Source organism: Oxyura jamaicensis, chromosome 6 (assembly GCF_011077185.1).
Source record: "Oxyura jamaicensis isolate SHBP4307 breed ruddy duck chromosome 6, BPBGC_Ojam_1.0, whole genome shotgun sequence".
NCBI lineage: Eukaryota > Metazoa > Chordata > Aves > Anseriformes > Anatidae > Oxyura > Oxyura jamaicensis.
In genome coordinates, this window is record NC_048898.1 from 28,343,791 (window position 1) to 28,366,004 (window position 22,214).

The following is a 22,214-nucleotide window of genomic DNA, read 5'->3' on the forward strand; positions in this document are numbered from 1 at the left end:
GTAAACTGTAGTCTAAATTGCAGTCTCACCTAAGGGGATGGGGGAGGCTTAACACCACTACAAAACTTCTGATGTGTATGCGTACTTATTGTCAGACCTCTTTTAACACAGAAGAGCTAGGATGCAGTAAATCAGTTTAGATACCAGAGAATTTGATTGGGGTGCTCAATTTTACTATAATAGTCTAATCTAAAACACTCAGCCCTTTTCAGCTCTTCTGTGCTCTTCCAAAATTGTTCCTAACAAGAACAATCTTCAAAAATGGGGCATTTGAGACAAGTTAATGATGCTATAGCTACTCAAGATAACCATTGTCTAGGAGTAGCATTTGCTGCCTAAGCAGAAGGCTGGATACAGTGAATAGGTGAATAGTATCTAAGTTCTCTAGCAGCTTTGGCTTGAAAGGAAAGATGTATTGGCCATCAGAAGAGCCGTACAGTTGGACAAAAACACTGGTTTAAAAAAAGAAAAAAGAAAAAAGAAAATGCAAACTGGAGTAGAGGCCAACCTAGTTTTAAAGGTCACTACTGCTTACCTTTTGCACTGAGCTAAAATCCAGGAATTAGGAATTTACTTCTCCTGGCTTAGTATCAGAAAAACATTGAAAGTGATATTCTTATCATTGCTTATCCCACTGTTTGTTCAAAGGCAGTCTCACTTACCCCACTGCACTCTCCCGCCCAGTTTTTATGCAATTAAATGCTTGTCTTTAAATTATCAACTCTAGCGGTATAGTTCTGTATTGAAATGTGTCTTGCATGACTTAACTTACTGTGAATGTTTGATTTGCCCTATTGATAAATCTAATCGAAGTGTTCAGTGTGACCATTAGCAATTTCCCTGTAATTATGTGAAAAGATAAAATAACATGAGGAAAGGAGACAGTTTCAGGCCTTGAATTTAGTATCTCAAGGGAGGTTTGTGTGTGAAATGGAGCTGCTGAAAACAAGATTTCTCTACTGAGCTGGAAAGGAAAATGATTTTCCCAGTGCACTTCCATTGTCATCACTCTAATCACTACAATCTTGAACTGAATCTTGTTTTTCTTGTCAGGGAACAGAAACATATCTGACCGTTAGGAGATGGGAATAATTTTTTTTTATTATTTTTTTTTAAGTCCATTGCCTCCTCCCCCCAAGGAAATAACACATCAGTAACAAACTCTCACTTTTGGAAAGAGTAGCCCTAACTTTGAAGAAACAAATGTTGGCAACTTAGAACATGTTATTCCCTTCCAGTAGATTGCCTAACACAGTTCCAGCTCTGATGAAAAGGTGCATCCCTGAAATGTTCTTTGGCACAACTTTCTGTATCTCTATTCAATTCCAAGTCTTGCCCTTCATTTGGGGAAGGAAGCGGCACTACCAGAATCTTTCCAAGCCTCTCTTGTGCTGGCAAAGGTGCATAGGAACTCCATTAGGGACAAGCGTTAGAACATTGAGTGCTTTTTACTTCAGAAGCTTTTGGCCTTTGGGATTATATGTATATTTCTAATCCACAAAAATTGAAAGGATTGGATAAAGCACTATGAATTGCATGCAGAATTGACATCACATAACTTATTGTGACCTTACTGGGGTATTTGAAACATCCAATGAAGCTGCAAAACTTGCTTCCATTTATTGTTCACAAGCAAATCAGTCTGCAAATAGAGCAATTCAGGGTACAGGGAATAACCTGGCTAAAAGCGACTTAAGGAAAAATACTATTCCACTGCTAACAGAGGTTAAGCTTCCTTTTTTGTCCTTCTTAGTTGTGGTACAAATAATGACCTACAGATAATGCACGGCTTTATTTGCAATGAGGCATAGTATTGCAAGTGACAACTCCACCACACAGAAGAGCTGACATAGAGACCAAACAGATCTGATTGCTTCTCCTAGTCACTAAAAAGAAATTAAAAAATAAATAAAATAAAGGTGGTAGATTGTCTTAAGCATGTGTGTGATAACAAAATCATGGATCTGCTTTGAATTGTACCACTCACTCCTGGCAAGCTGTTATTGACCCCCTAGTAATTGAAACTCTCTGGTGTTGTGTTCATGAGCAGACCTGTCTGGACAGGTTGACAATGTGTGTGGTTACTTAGTCTACAATACCTCCCCTATTCCCATTGCTTTGTTTTATTTAATGTTTTTTCTTGGTTTTAAATCAGGAATCGGAATTGGACCCCAGATTTTCGGCTGTTTTAAACGAAGACTAGTTTCCTCCCGCCAAGATTGCTGTATAAACATGCAGTATTTTTTAACTAAAACATTGTGAGGCTATAGGACTACTTTCTCATTTCTGTTGTGTTGTCTGACCTCGTGTTGACATGCCCGTATAATTAATGATGCATAATTGCATCTCACTGCTGACAAAATGCTGCGGTGATGTTTTCCTTTATTAATAAGGGCCAATTATCTGTAAATCAAGTCACTTGTCTGAATTTCTCAACATTCAGTCATCACTTGTACTTTTTTTTTAATCTATTTCATCAAAAGGCAGATTTTTCTCCTTGACCCTCCTTCCCTCCACTGTATGCACACATACAAACAAGTGTCCTCTGTCATCTTTTTCCTTCAGGTATGCATTCACTAACAAACAGTCATGAGCAGTGGATCAAATCTTCCTATGTAAGTTTTCTCCTATAAAACTGAGATGTAAACTTTACTGCCAGGCTAGATCATTCTTTTAATTAAAACATATTTCACAGATGGGGTGGGGGTGTGTTGGGCTGCAAATGATAGAGTGCCACTAGGACCTAAAGGTTAGAAATAACCACTGGAGGTCAGGACTTGATCTACTTTCCTCCCCGTGTCCTAGTAGCTCCCTGTGCAAGATGAGAGGCCTTCAGCACCCACCTGTCTCTATATGTAGGTTGAACCTTTTTTTTTTATTTATTTTTTTTGACAAACAATTCTCTTCTGGGTGTCAAGGCTTGACTCCATGTGCCTTTACAATAATACACATCAAATCTTTCTAATCAAGACGCATGAATAGAGAGGCTGTTTTTTTTTGTTGTTTGTTTGTTTTACTAATTCTAAACAACTTTTCTCAAACCATTCTTTAGGTAGGATAAGGAAAACGTATTCCTTTCATCATGCAGTTGACTTGTAAACTGTCATGTTCTTAACGGATCTTCTTGATTATACGTTGGTTTCATTTTCATCCAAATCTTTTTAATAAAGAGTAGATAACTGCAACTAAAGTCATTGATATCATCCTTAACTGTGTACTTGTATAAGATTTGGCAGCCTTCCCCCTTTAAAATCAGCACTTCTCCTAAGTCCTTTTAGTGTTATCTGCATGAAGATAAGGAGCTGAAAAGAAAAGGAAAACAAACAAACAAACAAAAAACCTACATATGAAGAAAAGCTTGGACTTCAAAAAAGTTTGATGTTATTCAAGATGGATGCTATCTTAGCAGAGGTCTTATAAAATAAAAATATTATTCCGTATCCTGGGCTTTGTGTAGGACTCAACATAAAAGCCCTAAAATAATAATAATAATAATAATAATAATAATAATAATAATAATAATAATAATAATAATAATAAAGTAAGTTCTGCTGCAGAAAAGTTTGATCTTAATGAAAGTCCTGGAAGGTGCTGACTGATAGCTGCAAGTTTATTGCTGATACCCTAGAACTAGACTCACAGTCACTGCAAGTCAGTCTGTGACCTGCTCAGATGCTAAGCAGAGTAATGAACACAACATCCATCCTTGAGATGAAGACAGTAAATTCAGGAGTGTGATGTAATGTAGGGGATGAATGTGGTATTTTTGTACTTCTCAAATAAAACTGAGCAATATAACCTGATTACAGGTAAGATCTATGCTCCTATTTCCACAATAGCAGATTAACGCACAAAAGCTTTTTATGGCTGGTATGCTTAATTGAACTATTCTAAAATCTTTATCAATCAACAGGCAAGTCTGTACTTCAGCTGTAAGCAGTGAAAAGCCTGAGACGGGGTATCAGGTCTGCTGTAAAATAGGTGTAGGCTCTTAAGCTAATGAAATAAAGTGTACTGGAAGTCCCTTTAACCAGGAGAGCACTGTAGTGTTTAAATTTCTTGGTACTTGTTTTGTGGGAGCAGTAATAGTATTCCCACTATCATCCTGGCTGCAAAACTTGCATATTTTCCCTCGCTACTCTCCCTGCATCTTTCCACCAGAGAGACTGATGCGGCATCGCTCATCCGCTTGTGAGTCATGGTGTGAGTAGAGAGAGCAGTGTCTGGAAGTTCGGTCATACAAACCATGTGAATAATGTCACTTTCCTTTGTGGTATTATGACATCTTGTGAAAAAATAATCAAAGCCTCTTCCTACATCAGCTCTTAAATAAATATGACAGTAGGCAAATGTCCCATTGCAGACAATGCTGGAGTCAAAGCAGGGCCCTAGAGCAGGACAATTATTTCAATTATCTGGAATTCATGATGAAAAACAGGAGCAGCTTTCAGGAAATATGCACAAGCCTGGCAATTGCTTGATCAGTTATGACAGTCACTGCTAAATATCACGTCCCATTGGGTTTTGCAAGAGGAAAGCTTGGAGCAGGTGGATTATTTTAGTTACCTATGCACCATCACAGGGGTTCAGTGTGGCTCTCCAGAGATCAAACGCCACCAACCGCTTGATTAAGTATGACATCACTGGCTAATATCACGAGGCCGTAAGTAATCGCAGTAAAGGCAGAAAGAGTGCATGCAGCAGATGGATTGTTTCAATTATTTGGGCCCCTTGATGAATAAGAACTTCAACTGTCATCAGCAGATCCTGTGGCAGGCAAGCAATAACTGCATTGCTATGACATCACTTTAAAATCTGTTATGGCTTAAGTATTTCAACAGCTGTAAAGCTTAGATTTGTCTTAGCATTGACTTGACCCATAGCTAGCTTTAGTGCTGAGAACTGAACACTGAGAAAATTGTGAATGCTTCCAAGCACGTCACGGTATTTCAGTTTGTTTTCACCACTGCAGGGGAAACATTGAACCAGCACCAGGCTCGCTCCTGGTACAACTTTTGTTTTTTTGTGTGTGCGCGTGTTTCATTTTTCAGGAGGAGATGGCAGGGGAAAGCTAAGGTCTGCTTTCTGTCAGATGCCAGGACAGAATGCAATAGCTTAGATCTGTTTATTCATAAACTTGGGAAGGCCTGAGCATCCAGAAAATGATCCTTAATTGGATAATATGCTAGGTTGAAAATCTGATAGGCCTGAAATTTTTGAGGGGAAAAAAATGACCTAAGAGTGCACTCTCGTTTTGTTTTCTGTCTGGAGCCTGTAGGAAATCCACCTTAAACTTATTTTAACATCAAGACAAGTGTAAAATAAAAATTGTTTGCTTTTACAAGAAGGTACATGGTACCTGATGTCACTATCCTGTTTCCGCTAAAATTGTTTGACTGCAGTACACAGAAATCTAGCTTTCACCTCCCCCCCCGCCCAAAAAAAAAAAAAAAAAAAAGTACACTTCAGAGAATTAATAAACTTTGAAGCCTAGAGGTTTTTACAAACCAAATCCCATCTAAATCTGATAAGACTTAAAGTCAGATCTGCTCTGGTCAGGCCTCAAAGGCAGAAGAGAGTCAATAAGAAGCTTGTTAGAGCTACATATGTTAGCATATTACAAAAAGTTAATGTTACAGAGGATTTGATTTCTGCCCTCTTAAGTGTCTTTAACTTCACCTCAACACAGAATTGATAGAGAAATATTTTCTCTAAGTAATTAACCCAGTTATGTAAATGTAGCTGGGGGGGGAGGGACAGGGTGGCATAATTTATGCTGGAAAACAAATGAAGCTTTCTAATCACTTTAATCCTTCCTACTCTTAAATTGAGACTAAATAGGCCCATAATAGAAGAATCAAGAAGATGATTTAACTATGTTAATTCTAGAAAATATGAAACAGAAATTAAAGGTTTTGTGGAGGCTGAGTAGAGTTAAAGAAAAAACCTTTTCTTTCCCCATCATATCTCTTTCAGACCAATTAAGGAGGGTATTGATTACATTCTGTCTTAGGAGAAAGTAATCCTCATTAGTATCCTTTATCTGACCTGTCCTTTTCCCATTACAGGGGAAACAACTTTTAATTTAAGATCAAGAAATTACTTTTGAGAGGAACAAATATCTCAAACTGATGAGGAAAATTGAGCTTTTTCTCCATTTGCTACCAACCTGAAATCTGCAAAGTACTAAACACTTGTCACTTCTGGTCATTTCTATCCCAAATTGAATAGAAATTACCAAGAAAGCTTTGTCTGGCTTTACAGCTTCAGAATGAGTGACACTTTTGTGGCATTCATGTGACTGCTTGAGGCTTTTTTTTTTTTTTAAATAATCTTCTGACCCTCTAGTTGGTATTGCTTACTCAGTATAGTTCAGCTGTTGTGCAGCCTACTCTTCCATTCAGATCAGGTTTGTCTGTCCCTGAAAAGCTTTGAGTCAGAATGCTAATGGTTCCATTTTTAGCTTAAAAATCATGATATTTTAAAATATTAGGGTTGAATTATACCCTTTCTCATCTGTGATTCACTAAGCTGAGACAGGATTATGTTTCATGCTTTTTCATGTAGCCATCAGACCTTGAAATTTTCTTTGAGAGTTTTTTTTACATATTTCCTTCAGAAGCTGCAGTTTTAGTAGTAATAAAAATATTTCAAGTGTTGTAATGAAATAATAATAACTGGCAGCACTCTTTGCAGAGAGGGTTTTGTCTTGTGTGTTTTTCTTTTTAAGCGATGCTGAAGATCAGCTTCCCTACAGTTTTGTTTTGCTATGCTATTAGAGCAAGGTGGGATCTGAAGAGCAAGGGAAAAGAAGATATTTGGGCAAATGGAAGAAAGGAATAAGTGAATATGTAGCTCAGGGAAGATTGGTGTGTGTGAAATGAGCAGAGAAACGTTTACAAGACTTTATTTAAAGAAAAAAACAGGTAAAGGAAAATTAAAGCAAACTAGATGTAGAATACTGATGGGCAGGAGGGAGGGTAGGATCGGTTTTGAAACCAAGATTAACTTGCACTTTTTTAGGTAATCACAAACTGCAATTGCATGTTTTTTACTTCTTGTTATAAATTGTTCTATAACATTCCTGGGCACTATGTGTGTCTTACTTCCTCACAGAGGAAACTCTGGTTGTACCTTGTCCAGTAAGGCAACTTGACTGGGTACAGGAATCTTTTCATATTCTTGAGTTTTATATTCAAAATATTTTATTATTATATATATTATATATATATTATAATGTATTATTATATATTACTGTAGTATATGCATAGGGTCTTACATCATTTTTAGCTCTTTAAAAACCACTAGCTTTATTTTTTTCTTTTAATAAAAAATAAAACTGTGCTGTCAGCACAGTGAAAAGATTATATTCATTTGTCTGGCCTTCCAGAAAACCTGTTTTGTCTTGGAAGCCTTATCTAAAATAAAAGACCAAGCCTCAAAACTGTAGAAGTGGTTCAATGTGCTGTGGTTTTAATTGAAATCTCTCTTAAATAATTTACCATTCTACACCTTTGACATAATGCTCTCATACAGTGGTCCTAAAGATAAAGCCATTGAAGACTATATTTGAAGGAATGAAGATAGTTTTTATCGGTGTTCTTTTAGGATCGACCACAAGGACCGAATAGTGCTCCCAAAGAAAGACATTTGGATGAAGATGACTGAACATGCAGATCCAGAGGCCTTTTAGGATATGGTGAACCTTTGGCCTTGGATGAAGAACATTCTTGGATGAAAGAACTCCAGCTGAAAGACAAAGTCTTTGCCTTGATATTTGCAGAGATATGAAAGATAAAGGAAACAAAGATTTGCAGCTGAATTCTTGCAGGGTGCACTTATAGTGGCTGACACTGGCAAGCAGCCAGCCTGCCTCATTACTGTGGAATGTCGCATCCTTGCACCCCTTCCTGTTCTCCTATAGCTCCCCAAAAGGGTCACATTTTTATCTTTTTCTGTTCTCTAGTTGCAAACTAACAAATTTTAATTGCAGAGGTTCTGCATTAAAACTGGCATTCTGCGATTGATGTGCATCACGTGTAGCTAAAATGCAGAAAATCCACACTACACTTGGTTCATCAGATTATCATACTGTGCTTGTATCTGCAGCTGAACAGGTAGTTAGATAATACTCTTGTTTTTCTTTAGTGACTTACCAAAGTTTAAAATGTCAAGAGTTCAGTGAGTCAATGAACTGACATTCACAATGTGGTCAGCCTTGACTACCTGGGCATTCAAACGGATTTCTTACTCTAACATATTGAACTATGTTAAGTCGATATGGAGACATCTAGTGACTTTGTAAGTTTCCTTACTAAATATTCAATATACTTGAAATTTGATTATACGTTTGACTATTTCACTTTTTGAAGTGTCCTTGTTTTTACTTTTTATTATAAAATGCAGGTCTGTTGGACAGTTTTTGTTTAGATTTTTAGAATATGATTTGAACCACAGATTTTGTTTTTGTAGTGTTTCCTAATGTGACCATCAAAGCATGTCTGTATACTGACATGATACCTAATATGTTAGTTAACTAAGGGATCTTTCCTTAATTTAGAATGTGTCAAATACAAACAAACAAAATAACCAAAACCCAGTGACTACGTAAGAGAAATGCCATACCAAAGTTTAAAGGACTTTATCTTACCTCTGTCTCTCCCTGCATCAGTCCTCACAGAAACAGGCTTAGTGACTTTCGTTGGCTTAGAATGAGGAAAAATTCTATAATTCTTCTGTTTGCTCATCAGCTCACATGCTATAGTACCTTTTATGCCAACTGGGTTTGCATAGTAAGTATGCAGAATTGAGGCATCTGTGGTATCTCTGCTCAGGGACAGGCCTGAATAGTAGCAACTATTACAACAATACAAACAAACAAAAAGCATCCTCCAGCAAGGGAGCCTAGGTAAGCCTGTCCTTATCTGATGTGGACATATTGTCTACTTCCAAATGTTCTCTGCAACTTGTTGAGAAAGTTTTTTCTTTAGCAGCTACATCTTCATGCCCAGCCAACCCATGTCTAGCTTTACAAGCAGTCCTAGAAGGTGTTTTCATTTGGGAAGTAGACTTTTCTAAATAATAGTACAGATACTGTCTCTTAAACCTTAACTTCTGTTCTGAAGAACTGGGAGATGTTCACCTTTCTACAATCAGTGACTTTGCTTGCTTGTGTTCTCTTCTGGCATCTCCCTGTCTATTTTCTTCTCTTTTCTCTGACCTTAACAGGTCATAAAAATTGTGCATGACAGTTGGAAGTTTTGTTTACTGCAGAGTTTCTGTACTGGGCTGCTTAATATGAAATAGTTCATATTGAGATGCATATGCATGTTTGTGTGCAAGTTATTAATATTGCTTGCATCGAGCCTGTTGGAATCTGTGTATACATAAAGCTATGACTAAAACCAGATATCTAGACACTGAACAGTTAAACTCTAAAGTTTAATACTGAACTTTGATGTACTGTTACTGTTTTGTTATTTCCCTAATAAAGGAACCCTTTATCAATGCTTTGATATTGAATAGTGTTTATGGCAAAGAGGCTTAGGGTATTGTTCTAAAAAGAGACAAAAAGCCAAGAGACACGGTTGCCTTCACAAAAGTAATATTTCTACAGTAGTCACCCCAAAACAGGTCAAGTCATCCATGGGTTAACTTGGAATAACAATTTGACTTAATTTTCACCCTCTCCCTTTGCCACCATTAAAATTGATCATCATTGCCAATTACGTGTTTCTCCCATGTCAGATAATATTTCTGTGTGATTGTGCAGCCCTCTGTAAAGATGGGGCTACATCTGTTTCTGGATTGGCAGGGCAGTACCTGTTGTTACAGAGCCTTGTTTCCATGTGTCTGTTCTCAATACTTTGCAAAAGGTATAAAACAACCCATTTGTTGGGTACGTTTTTGATCCATCTTAGGGATTGGTTCTGATGCTAGAGCTGCCATGCCCTATCAAAGGTCTGTTGTTGCTTCTAAAAGGTGAATAACAGTCAAGATTAGGCCACAATATGTTTGCTTTTTGTTGTTTTCCAGGAATTCTTCTTACCAGATTTTTCCCCCTCATGTTAACCATCAGTAGCACTGCTGTGTTGGTAAATTTTCATTGTTTCTCAGCTGGAAAAATGCTGTTTATATTCATCTCCTTGGTCACTGATATGGCTTCCTCTAACTTTGATAGAGATTCACCATACCTAATTGCTAACTGATTAATTTAAAGCACTGTGAATATATATTTCAATTATAAAGACACTAGAGGGGTAATTCCTAGTTTTAAAACCTTGTTTATGTGCTTAGAAGTTCTTTACTTGAATCATCTCTCAGTATCTTTTAATGTTGAAAGGACATGGGAAACAACTTCAGTAGAGTCCTCTTCAATTATTATTATTATTATTTTTTATTTTTTTTTTTTCTGGGTGGGTTGGGGTAAGGGCTCTTCCTTTGCCTTTGAATATGAACCTCTGTGCCTGACTGAAAACTCTTCTGCCATGGATTTGAAGGTGAAAGAATTCAATTTTATATTTGAGGCACAAGACAAAAACTTTTGTTCTGTTTAGAATCAGTGAGACAAATCCACATGGGGGCTTTCTTTTAACTTCTGTTTTCTTTGTCAAAGAAGAGCACAGAGGGTGACATATATACTGCACACAGATTAGGTGCTTGGTTTTGGGGATTCATTTATCATGGAGACAAAACATAACAAGATCCTGAGGCTGAAAGTCAGAGTTTGATCAGGAAAGATGATGCACATTTTAAAAAGCCAAAGTATTTTATTATTGGAATGCATCATTCAGGGAATATGATAGATTTTCCATTAGTGGAAGTCTTTGATCAAAACTGCTGATCTTTCTAAAAGAAGAGCTGCCTCAAAAGCAAGCAGCTGAACATGATGCAAGAATTATTGAATGAGGGTTTTTGTCCTTTTTTATGCAGAATGAGCCAGATATGGGTACCATAATACCACAAATAGTAGTGATTGTTGTAGAAAACATTAAACTTTAGCCGCAGAAGTTCTGCTAAGAGAAAAATATAAATGGAGTTTAAAGTAACTCTACCTCGTGCTGCTAGCATCAGGGAATGTGTATGACGCATGCTACAGTTCAGTTTGTTATAGGTAATCCTGCATCTGCACAGTCTCAGACATGCCTGTTGAGGCAGATGGGCACTTTCCTGCAGGCAGGAGACTAACAGAAAAAAATTGCACAACTGTTAGCTTCATAGGTCAGAACTATGGGCAGCTTCAGGAGGAATGGTATTACTGTGGTTTTTTGTTTGTTTTTTTTTTAATAGTTAAAATGTTTACACAGAAAGAGTTAAATTCTAAATCCTTTTTGGCCCAGAGAGTTTTAACCCTTACACCCTAAGTGTCAAGAGAGAGACATAATTATCATGTTATGATATAAGCAGATACAAGTATGGTATATTCCCTTCACTGGGCCTCTGTAGTTACCAGTGGTAGTGTAACCTATCTAGATGGTCCCTGGAGCATGGTGCAAATTCCTAGATTCGTGGCTGAATTGGGATGGATCTTACCTGCATTCCTTTTGGCCCGTTGACATTCCCATTTGCAGACATTCCCATTTGCAGACATTCCCATTTGTAGACATTCCATAGCCTGGCATTTGGGTGGAGAACGTTCCCAGGTCTGGTGTGGGGGACATGCTTCTTGTAAGGTGATAGCTGAGAGCCAAGCCTACAATAGTGGTAACACTGCTCAAAAAAGGCTGTCTCCTAGACTTCAGTTATATACATGAAGCTTGTTTCCTGCTGTTACTCCTTAGTCACTAGAGAAAGATGTCTAAATTAGGTGCAATGGACCATCCTCTGCAGCCTTTGTAGGTACTTAATTTTCCCAGTCAACTTCAGAGGGTTTTGAGACCCTTTAAAATGCTCAACTCTCTTCTTCATTCTCCTTTTCCCCTCCCTCCAGCTGCCTTCACCACACATCTGTGCCCCAACAACATGTTTATTGACAAGATTTTCCCTGTGTAGAACTCCCCAATGAATGAAGCTTGTTACAGGATTTATTCACAGCATCATCTTCAGTGCTGGATTACAAACCCACTGTAATATCAGACCCTACATATGTTAGCCAGAACAACTCCCTTCAGCGATTCTGGGAATTTTTAAATTTATTTATATTTTTTTTTTGTAAATTGGCCAAATTACAGAATTAATTTTGCTGTCTTATGTTTTGTTATGAATGGCTTGTTCTGCACCATTATAGTCCTTTCAGCTGCAGCATATTATTCCTCAGATTTTTCATTAGTGGATGTGATTAATAAAATCTTCAGGTACTACAGAGCCCGCTATCCTCAGGTAGAAGGCTGTCATCAAGCTGTCGTACTTATGGACACCCCCATGTCTTCTAGCTACAAGGACACTTTTAAGTAAATACGTTTCTAGTTGTTTTCTACATTTTCAGAAATGGTGCAAAGAGCTTTTTGTGCTTTCAGTAGTAATTCCTTTTCATGCCTGGAGCCATGCAGTAGCCACCAATCTCCCAGATTTTAATAATCTGTTTTTGTTTTTGTTTTTGTTTTTTTGGTGGTGGTGTGTTTTTTGTTTGTTTGTTTGTTCGTTTGTTTGTTTTTCTGTTTTTGGTGGTTTTACACACACAACCACACCAGAAAAGCTCTTCAATTGTCTCACTGTTGTCTTTATGGGAATCATGCTTCAGAGACAGACTGCCTTACAGTACAAGAAGTAAGACACCTGGTATGTTATAGGCCTTTCCTTTTGTTTTATCCAATGATTTTGACCTTGTTTAAAGAGGTCTGTGGATGTTGATTCCAGACAGTGCTCTTACACATTGTCTCCTTATTTTCACTTTTGTAGCCTTCATTATTAGATAAGAAATATCAGAAAAGTTATCAGATGATAATTTTGTTTGTAATAATCATTCATTATTCCTATATATCTCTTTTCCTTACTGAGAATGCTGAATCCTTTCTTTCACCTTGTTCTATATTACTTTATTACGAAAGTTTGTTACTGCAAATATGGTCATATCTGAACTTTTATTGATAAATGTCCATCATTCCTGCTTCTGATAGTTGGAGCCATTATGTTTTTGCTAGCTGCTATTGCCACATGATGTGGGAGAAAGGAGAGAGTGAGTAAAAAGAATCTGCAAGGAATAATTTTCCTTTGGGTGCTGAAGAATGGTTTTCTTTCATCATGGTAACAGTTTGAGAACCTCTGAGAAGCAACTTGCTCCTAGGTCCTTTCTGCAGGGAAAGTATAAACTGTAAAATGATTTTGACTCTGGCACCAAACACAGCAGTTCTGCCAGTTTTGTTGTCCCTTTGTTCTGTTGTCCAACATGCCCGTAGCATGTCTGAGGCAGCTTTGAAGTCATTTCTTTGTGGTGTGAGACCATGCTGCAGTTCTGAAGATAAGTCTGTAATTCTGTCTCTCTGCGTTGTGCTTCGTAACAAGCCACGCTACCTCCTCATTGTTAGAAATGCCACATTTTGATACTTCCTCCTTTGTATGAACTTTTGGTGCTCTTCTATAATGCTTCAAAAACACATATGCTTTAGAGCCTAACACCTGATGTATTTCATACATCTGCTTTCAAGCAAGAAGGGTAACATACCATTTTTAAAGGAGCAGACCTATGACTTGAATCTTGTGATCCACCTATTTATTTTAGTACTCAGTGCTATCGGGAAACTTAGCATGAGGCCTTCAAGGGCACTCTGAAGTTAGATACGTAATTCTGGGGAAAATCCTGCATCCACAGAAATTCGATCCCATTGTCTCCATTGAAGTTTCTACCAGACTTTCAGATATTGCTCTGACGGTTGCAGCATTAATTTTTGAATATTCTGAAGTGCGACGTCAAAGGAAGATGTTTTTATATTTTAACTCACAAGTATGTAGTACTTGCATGGTTAAATTTTCTTAGATGTGAATCTCTGAAAACAAGAAGTGTTTTTAATGACCACAAATTCATGTTTTCCAGAGAACATCAATTTCAAAGCTCTTTGTTCACATTGGCATCTGAATGTTTTTATGGTCCTAACTTTTCCCCATCTTTCTTTCGCCCCCTCTCCCCACCCCCTAGACTTTGTTGCCTCCTCGCAAGTTATTTATTTTGTAAAAGTATCCATAGGAAGAAAAGAGGGGATAGAAGTGGTAGTCAAGTGATAGGCTTCATTTTGTACCAAGTCATACAATTTAGTTTTCAGATAACAACAACAACAACAAAAAGCCAAACCTAAAATGTAATGCAAGTTGTCAAAAAGCTGACACTCTAAATACCAGAAAATATTAACATCTATTGTCAAGAAAAATAAAAAGTATGAATCACTCCATCTCCATGACACATTTCAAAACTGCTATACACAGCACAAATTATAGTGTTTGATGGTATCAGAGATAATAGTACTTGAGAGTTCCTCTCAGAGCACCCAGCGTTCCTGCTAAAAGGGTTCAATTGTCTTGGCTTACAGTAGAGAGCTTTAGAGAAAAGATTAAGGTTCTCTGAAGTCATCTTTGCTAAAAATAAAAGCTGATAGAGAATTATTGTTAATAACTTCAGTCAAAGGAAAATGCTTTTTTATTTTTTATTTTGTGTATTACATTCTTACTGGAAAACAAAAATTATATCTACCTGTAAAATAGTGATTTATTTCCTTAGTGCCTTACAGCATATTTCCAATATGCTATCCCCTTGTTCACCAGTGATGCCCTGCATGATCCTGCATTTTAATTCCTCCTATTGTCAAGTTTAGTATTGTCAAGTATAGGCAAATCAGGAATGAATCCAGTGCTAGCAGTCATGTGGGTTTTAAACAGAGGAGTCAGAAATATGTCAGGAAAGGCTAAAATATAAAAATCTTGCGTGTCTGAAAAGCTTATGAGAAATTGCCCTCCTTTAGAAAGGCCATCACTTCTGATTTTTTCTTGCATTGCCCTTAGCTAGTGGTTTCCTGTGCTTCAAGGAGATGGACAAACAACTTCATTGAGAACGTACAAGATGGTAGTCTTTCTCTAAGTGGCCACTTGTAGGCAGCATCTTGTTTCATTTCCAGGGAGAACGGTGAGAGATGACAAGAACTTTGTTCAAAGTGGTTCCTCATGGAAATTCTAAACCAGAACATTATTAATTGGCAACACAGAAAAAAAATGAACTGTAAAAGCATTTGTGTGGAAATCACATTTGCTTTCAAAGAGAAAACTTTTCAAAAATGAAATAAGTGCAAAAATAATGTAATTAAACTTTTTTTTTTTCCGACTTTTTGGGGAATTTGTTATATTTAGCTTAGATTTTCTGTTGCTTTTTTTGTTTGTTTTGCTTTGTTTTGATTTTTTTGTGTGTGTGTGTGTTTGAAATGACCCAACTGTAATTTATTTTAATTCATAAACTAATCTTCAGATTTCTACCTAAGCAATGCAGTGAAACTTCACTACTACATGGAAAAGCACTGTGATATAAGTCAGCACTGTAATATAAGTCATGTAATTATTTGATTTGTTAGTCATGTGTAAAAAAAGGTGTGTGTGTGGGGGGGGATAAATGTAATTTCTGCTTTTAATGCTGAATTTTACCTTAACTGCAGAGGTGTGGCTCCTGCCTACATAATGAAAAGTTTGGTAGAAGGATCCCGCGGGAGGGCAGTCACAAATATCTTGTGGTTACTGAACATAGAAATGGAGCAGATACCAAGAGGAAGAAGAGGATTTAGAACATCTTAAGATGTATTTATTAATATATTAACCTCATTGGAAAGAAAAAAAAAAAAAAGTCAGCAGGGAGAACCTAGACACTTATGTATAGATTGCCTGACATATAGCACATCTCTTTGAAGATGAAAAGGTCACTGAAAAAGTGTTTTCTGAATAGGCATGCATTGTGTGTCTCTGGGGTTAACTGCAGTGTTAAAAAATACAAACAAAAACGTTTTTTCAATTACGTTTTCTTTGGGTTGTCTTCCTTACAATGTCCCGGTTGCCTCTAGCAGTTCATTAAGAAATGCAATTACTGTGCAACTTGTAATTTGTTCTTCTGACCCTGCGCATATAGACCAACTGAAAGGGATGGCAAGTAGCTGATTCAATTCTCTTTGGTGCTTGACCACCAGGATTGTGTCCCTTAATCTACTCCCTGATGCCTGTACAAAATTCTAGGAGTCAAGGAAATTCCACGTGCTGTTAAAGACAGAATTACTGAGTCCAGCTGAGTGTGCAGTTACAATTTTTGGTGTTTTTTTTTTTTTCTTTTTTAGAAAACGAGGTCTTATGAGATCTTAGTTTTGTCCAGTAAGTTCTACTTTCTTCCCTCAGTGAAAGAACAGAAGATGAAGGATTTGATGGTGCAATATGGTAGAATATCTCCCCAAGACAAATAACATAAGCACTGCTGTTTGAGATGGGTGAATAATGTAGGCTGAAAATTATGGTGGAAATTTTGGACTCTGAAACAAGTATTAAAAGAATATAGTAAGTAGCCTGCTCATATGGGTATAATTTTCACCATTTTCCAAACTTTTTTTTTTTTCCACACTGTGAAATTACTTTCAGAGGTCCTATTCAGCTTGGCGCTGGCCTCAATGGTCCTCAATATTTTATCCATTTTTGTCTCTCTGCGTTTTTCTGTCATGAGACAGAGTTTTAGGGTCGTAGGCACAGAGAGGCTTTCATTGGCAGAAGCATGTTTGTGCAAAACGTTGATGACATAAGCAGCGTCTTGGATAATATGGCCTGAAAATGAAGCTCCTAAGAAATCTTCAAATGTGGTTGTGTCCAGGAGGAAATCATTTGCATTAGAAATTGTGCTGTAGCTTGCTTCACAGGCTTGGCAGCCCACACTCCCTCTGTTCTGTGTTATCTCGTTAACATTATTATTTGGGAGCCAGAGTCAAACACTTATATTGGGTAACAGTTATGACTACTTGACACAATGTCAGTAAAATGTAATTTTTTTTTTATAATTAGAATTTTGACAGGAAAGAGAGGAAGAGGCACAAAATGAGAAATTAGTTATTTCCTGTGTCTCTGTCATTGCCCACATTAAGCTTCACTGGTGCATTTTGCATGATCTCATGGCAGCCTCTTCACAGCAGCCTGTTCTCTGCCAGATTTAAAGACAGAGTGAAAATAAGGGGTGGGATAGAAACACTGCTGCTTGGAAAAATAGACCTTATAAATTTACTAAGTTGCAAGAGGTCTGAGACAGAATACTGTAACTGTTTTTGCTGAGAATCTGGGTTTATGAAAATAATAGGAATTTAAGATAAAACTTTCCAAAATGACAGTGAAGTTTTTATTGTCCAAGGGCAGTCAGTTTTAGTAAATTCTAATGAGGTTTAGGGCTATAATAAATTAAAGGCTTTTTCCTGTTTCTGAAACAGAGCTTATTTTCTCACTCAAAAAGAAAGATTCTACCCCCAAGTCTTTAATATTGAGCTCAGATTTCAGAAATTGCTGATCTCTACCTACCAGCAGAAATCTGCCACTGGACGTCCATCTGGGACTTACACTGGTGTGGCTGATGTCTTGCTATTAAAGTTATGCTGTGTCATCTTATAAGCAGGCATGCCATTAAGAATGGCGTGCCTGCTTATAAGAATAATCAAATAATATTAAAGGCTTTCGGCAAAGCATTTTTAATCAGCAATACTGACAGCCCTGTCTAAATTCTGTTATTTGATTTTTAAAACCAGATTAATTTATCACTCCTTTTCCTCTTGTTGTTTTTCCATAGCTTCGTGCCCAATTCCATGTCTTATTTAGATTATCCACACACCTATTAGTCACCAGTGAAGTAAAAATCCCACTGGGCTACAGACTGTGCAATCACTTGGTAAGAAGAGTCCTTACGCAGAGATGTTTCCTTTATGGTTGAACAGAAGTAAGCAAGGAAACAGAAACACAGAGGTGGAGTTACTTGGCTAGGACTATAAAACAATTAAGAGGCAGAGCAGAGATTTTTGGCCAAAATTTCTTGAGGTTGATTGAATCAGCTGAGATTTAAGAGTGTGGAGTCTCTCTGCTTTAGGAAGAGATATGCTAAAACTTGCATCAGAGCAAACTATTGACTCATTTTAGGTTTAAAAACAAATACAACCCCCCTCTCCTTTGCTTCTTCTGTTCTCCAGTTTTCCTTTTCTTTGCGACTTGCATGTTGTTTCCATATATAAAATTTCTCCATTCACATTTAAAGCTACAAAGTGGTGGTGATAAGCTTTAATTCTTGCGTTTCTTGAGATTTACAACAATTAGTAACAATCTTGTGATATTGCTCCCTTTTTATTTTTCCTCTAAGATCGGTGAAATTTGTATGAACTTTCTGCACTCTTTCAGAAAAGTTTATATAAAATTACAATACTGTAACACAGTTCTTTGTGTGCTCCTCCTTCAAGTTTGGCACTGACAGAAAAAAAACACTTCATTTGTTTGTTTCACAGGAAGTGGAAACTGAATTTTGATAGTTAGTAATTCAGTCAATATTACATCTTGCTAATGATTAATGGGCTTAAGTGTGTGTTTTGTTCTTTGGGCTAGTGCCACAATCAATATGTGTGAACTTGTCCCCTCTCTATTTGTGCTGTATTATTCAAATTTAACTGATGGGCTGTACATGGCAATCTGAGCAGAATTCAGTAACTCTTCAGCGTTAATCAGTCTCCGTTTCCTAACTCATGTCCCTCATTTGATCTGATTCACCATCTTTCTCTGACATTTTTAATCTCTGACAGCATGCTATGTTTAGACACAGTCGTGGCCTGTTCTGCGGAACTTCTGTAGGAACTTCTGTAGGAACTTCTGTAGGAACTTCTTTTTGTCTTGTGTTAACAGATGTATATGTCTGGATAGTGACTAGATTAATTGGAATAAAGTGAAATAAATCTAAGCTTGAAAGGTCTGTATCTCATTGGAACTGTGATACAAGTAGATGCAGGAGGTGAAGCTTGAATTGAAAAGTCTGTGTTAATACTGGTTGTGGCCACCACAACCACAACATTTCATCTCTCAGTTAACAGGAGCCCAAGCTTTCATCTCTCAAGCCCGACTGATTTTCTGTTTAGTCACATTTATTCAGAAAAGCATGCAGGTGGACAAATGTTGAGAAAAAAAAAAAAAATCATACTCAAGATTGCAGTGAATCTACACATTTTTTTTTTTGCTAGAAATTATCCCTTCATGTATGACTTTCTCATGACATATATCCTGTCACTCTAAATCAATCAAATCTTAATAAAGCCTGGATGCAACTACCCAGGTAAAGAACATGGACTTCCTCAGGAAAGTAAGGCAATATTCAAATGTCAGTGCTGAATTCTCAGACCCTTGTTCTTGTATGAAATGTGGAAAAAAAGTAAAGTTGATGTTATGTTTCTTTATTTTTTTTCTAAAGTAAATCTTATGTTTCTTTTAAATGACTAACTAAAATTGTCACCGTGTGTTAAAAGATTAAACCTAAACCTATGCTGATTAAATATATATATATTAAATAGAGAACTATAGAGAAACATTCATTGTTACAATGTCACAGGGACTGTCTATGCATCTTTGCTGATGTGCTCCTGTTAAACCAGTGCTCTCAAAAGGGTCCCATTGGTTCCAGAAGTTTCTGGAACCTTTTGTGTAGATTTCCCTTTTGCCACAAAGAAACATAAATTTTAAATGGACCCTATCCTGAGTATGAAGGTTACTAAGTAATTCTTTAGCATCTTTGTAAAGAGGAAAAAAAAATCTCTCTCTGTATAAGCTGATGTGTATATATATAGGTATTTACAGCCTGTGCTTGCACTAGGAATGAAAAAGTACATACGCTGTTAAAGAATAACAAATGCTTGCTTAAGTCAATTGCTAACTATATATATATATATTTGATATTGCTAGAACTACTTGTGTGTGCATATTGATCGTAGAGCAAAATATGTAATGACTGAAAATGGCTACGTACTTCACCACTGCTACTGAGATCTGGAAGTCTCTGATTTCTGTTACAAAGCTCCATCTTTTTTGCCTGTACATTTTGCATATAGAAGCTGTGGTTTTATTATTATCTATTTATTTATTTATTTTTAACTCTGCTTTCAGGTAGAAAGTGAGGCAAATTAGCAGGTATTTGCACTCTAGGTGGAACAAAGAATCTGCACAGCTCTCTGGAAGCCTCACAAAGATTTCCTGAAACTTTATAGCATCATACTAACATCAGAACAGGATCCAACAGACATAAATGACAGCTCTATAATTTCGCCTTCCAACATAATATTTGTGGAACCTCATAAAAATGCAAACTGAATTCTTGCTAACAAATGTACAATGTTACGTGTACATGTTACTCTCCTTACCAATGATGATTTTTTCAAGGATTTAAAAGTTGATGGAAAGAGGGTCAAATCACATTTAGTCTTGATAAATGTCACAGGAAAAAAAAAAAAAAGGAAAAAACAAAAAGGATGATTATAAATTGGATGGATATGTTTCAAGTTGTACTCTGAAGCATTTTCTATTTGTTGTCGCAGGATCAGTCACGTTGAAGTCACTAGGAAATGGGTAGCAGAGTGATTCTTCTTCTTCCAGAAGTGTATTAAAACTCACTGATGTTTCATAATAGTGGCATAAGGGGGAAATAATTGACTGTGTCTTGTCACATGGGCATACATTGTAATCTAAGCAGAAATCAAGCATAATCACATTCCTTTATATGAGGTGTTTATAAGCTGTCAGAAATTAAGTCATAGGAGAATAATGCTAGTTCATAAATCAGTAAATGAGATCAGATAAATAAATTGGTGAGAATGTGTAAATGCATGTAGAGTGCTTTTGTTCTCTTTCTTGGCTTGCTCTCTCTTTGCTCTTTTAGGATTGTTCTCCCATTGGCTGAATGTTTAGCGAGAGGAATATATAAAATGTAGGATTTATGAGAGCTTCTGACATTTATGGTATTTTTGATTAACACTTTTATTAGACTTGTCTGAAAAATAATTCATTATTTCAGCTTTTCTTTGTAGTTCTCTAAAAAGCTGCCATGATCATCAAATAGATCAGGGCATGTAATAAAAGCCATACAGCCAGTAGTAGAACATACTGTCATATAACCATTAAGACTGTTCTAGGAGCCAAAATGTTGGGACTAAAAGTATTTTTAATGACTTGAAATTGCTTGAAGTGCTTTCTGAGAGTAGAAGGGTGCTGATTTATTTATCTAGTGTACTTAGCTAAATTAATTTGGATAGAACTACTTTGCTTTTAATCCTCTTACAGTGAAATTTATGTTAATATTTTTAGATGCATCATTTTCTCTGAAGGATAGAGTTATAAGATAGTGGTCTGAGCATTGTCATTAAATAAGAAAACGTGAAAATACTAGCCAAAAAACGACTGCAATCTTACCTGAACTATAGTCATATTTTTTAGAAGTGACCTTGCAAGAAATGCAACATTTTAAAACTGTCTTCTATTTCTCTGTCTAGTTAGTCTGTTAACATGTCAAGAGTCAGTAATGCAAGTGCATCAACAACTATTTAAGTAATTTTTTTTTTTCAGTTCTAACAAATGAATTTATTGTTCTGTCTTTCTCTTCTGTTTTTGCATTGAATTCTTTAAGTATACAAGAATGGCCAGCTCAGAGCTATGGCCCTTGTTCATAGTCTGAGCCTGATGTGAGCCTCCCCTCTGTCCTTGATATTTGTTACACTTTCACTCTAAAACTGATTTTCAGCTGTAGATTGTTATCAGAATTACTAAAAGGAAGCGTACCTCTTAGAACACTCTGTATTATTCAGAGGGATCTGCATATTGTGGATGTAATTAACAAGTTAAAAGTCTCGATGTTTTTGATTTTACCTTTTTTTTTTTTTTTTTTTTTTTTTCTCTACTTGAAAAAGCAGACTGCTCAGCTGGATTTATCTCCTTTGCATTATTCTACAGACTACATTGCTTCTTACAGGAAACATGGTAGCTTAATGTCTGAGCTTCTTCCTCGTTAACAACAACTGTGATAAATCTGTCCTCGTCAGTGAGAGTAGCTCCTACCAAGACCTTTTCCTTGAAGCTCTCCCAGAGCAATTTTGCCTCGTGATCTTCCTATGAGACTAATAATCCTTTTTCCTTCATTCTTTCTGAGTACTGTCATTAGCTGGATCTTTGTTGCAATTACTGTAGCATCCGAATATCCTTCATGAACACCTGTCCCTCCAGAGGCAGGTTTACCTGCCCACGGATATGAGCTTTACCTTTTAAATCTGCTTGTT

At 36.7% G+C, this 22,214-nt stretch overlaps 1 protein-coding gene across 4 annotated transcripts in view; it reads left to right on the top strand.

Annotated features, from left to right (window-relative positions):
- ATRNL1 (attractin like 1) overlaps positions 1 to 22,214 on the top strand; it is a 489,972-nt gene that overhangs the window by 385,801 nt on the left and 81,957 nt on the right. Inside the window, exon 29 of one of the 4 annotated variants that reach the window (XM_035329979.1) lies at positions 7,609 to 9,508. The exons of the other annotated variants lie outside the window; for them this stretch is intronic. Within the exon in view, the coding sequence (XP_035185870.1) occupies positions 7,609 to 7,668 (60 nt within the window). The 3' untranslated portion in view covers positions 7,669 to 9,508. Of the gene's footprint in view, positions 1 to 7,608; positions 9,509 to 22,214 lie in introns of those variants that run through there. 4 annotated transcript variants of the gene reach the window in all.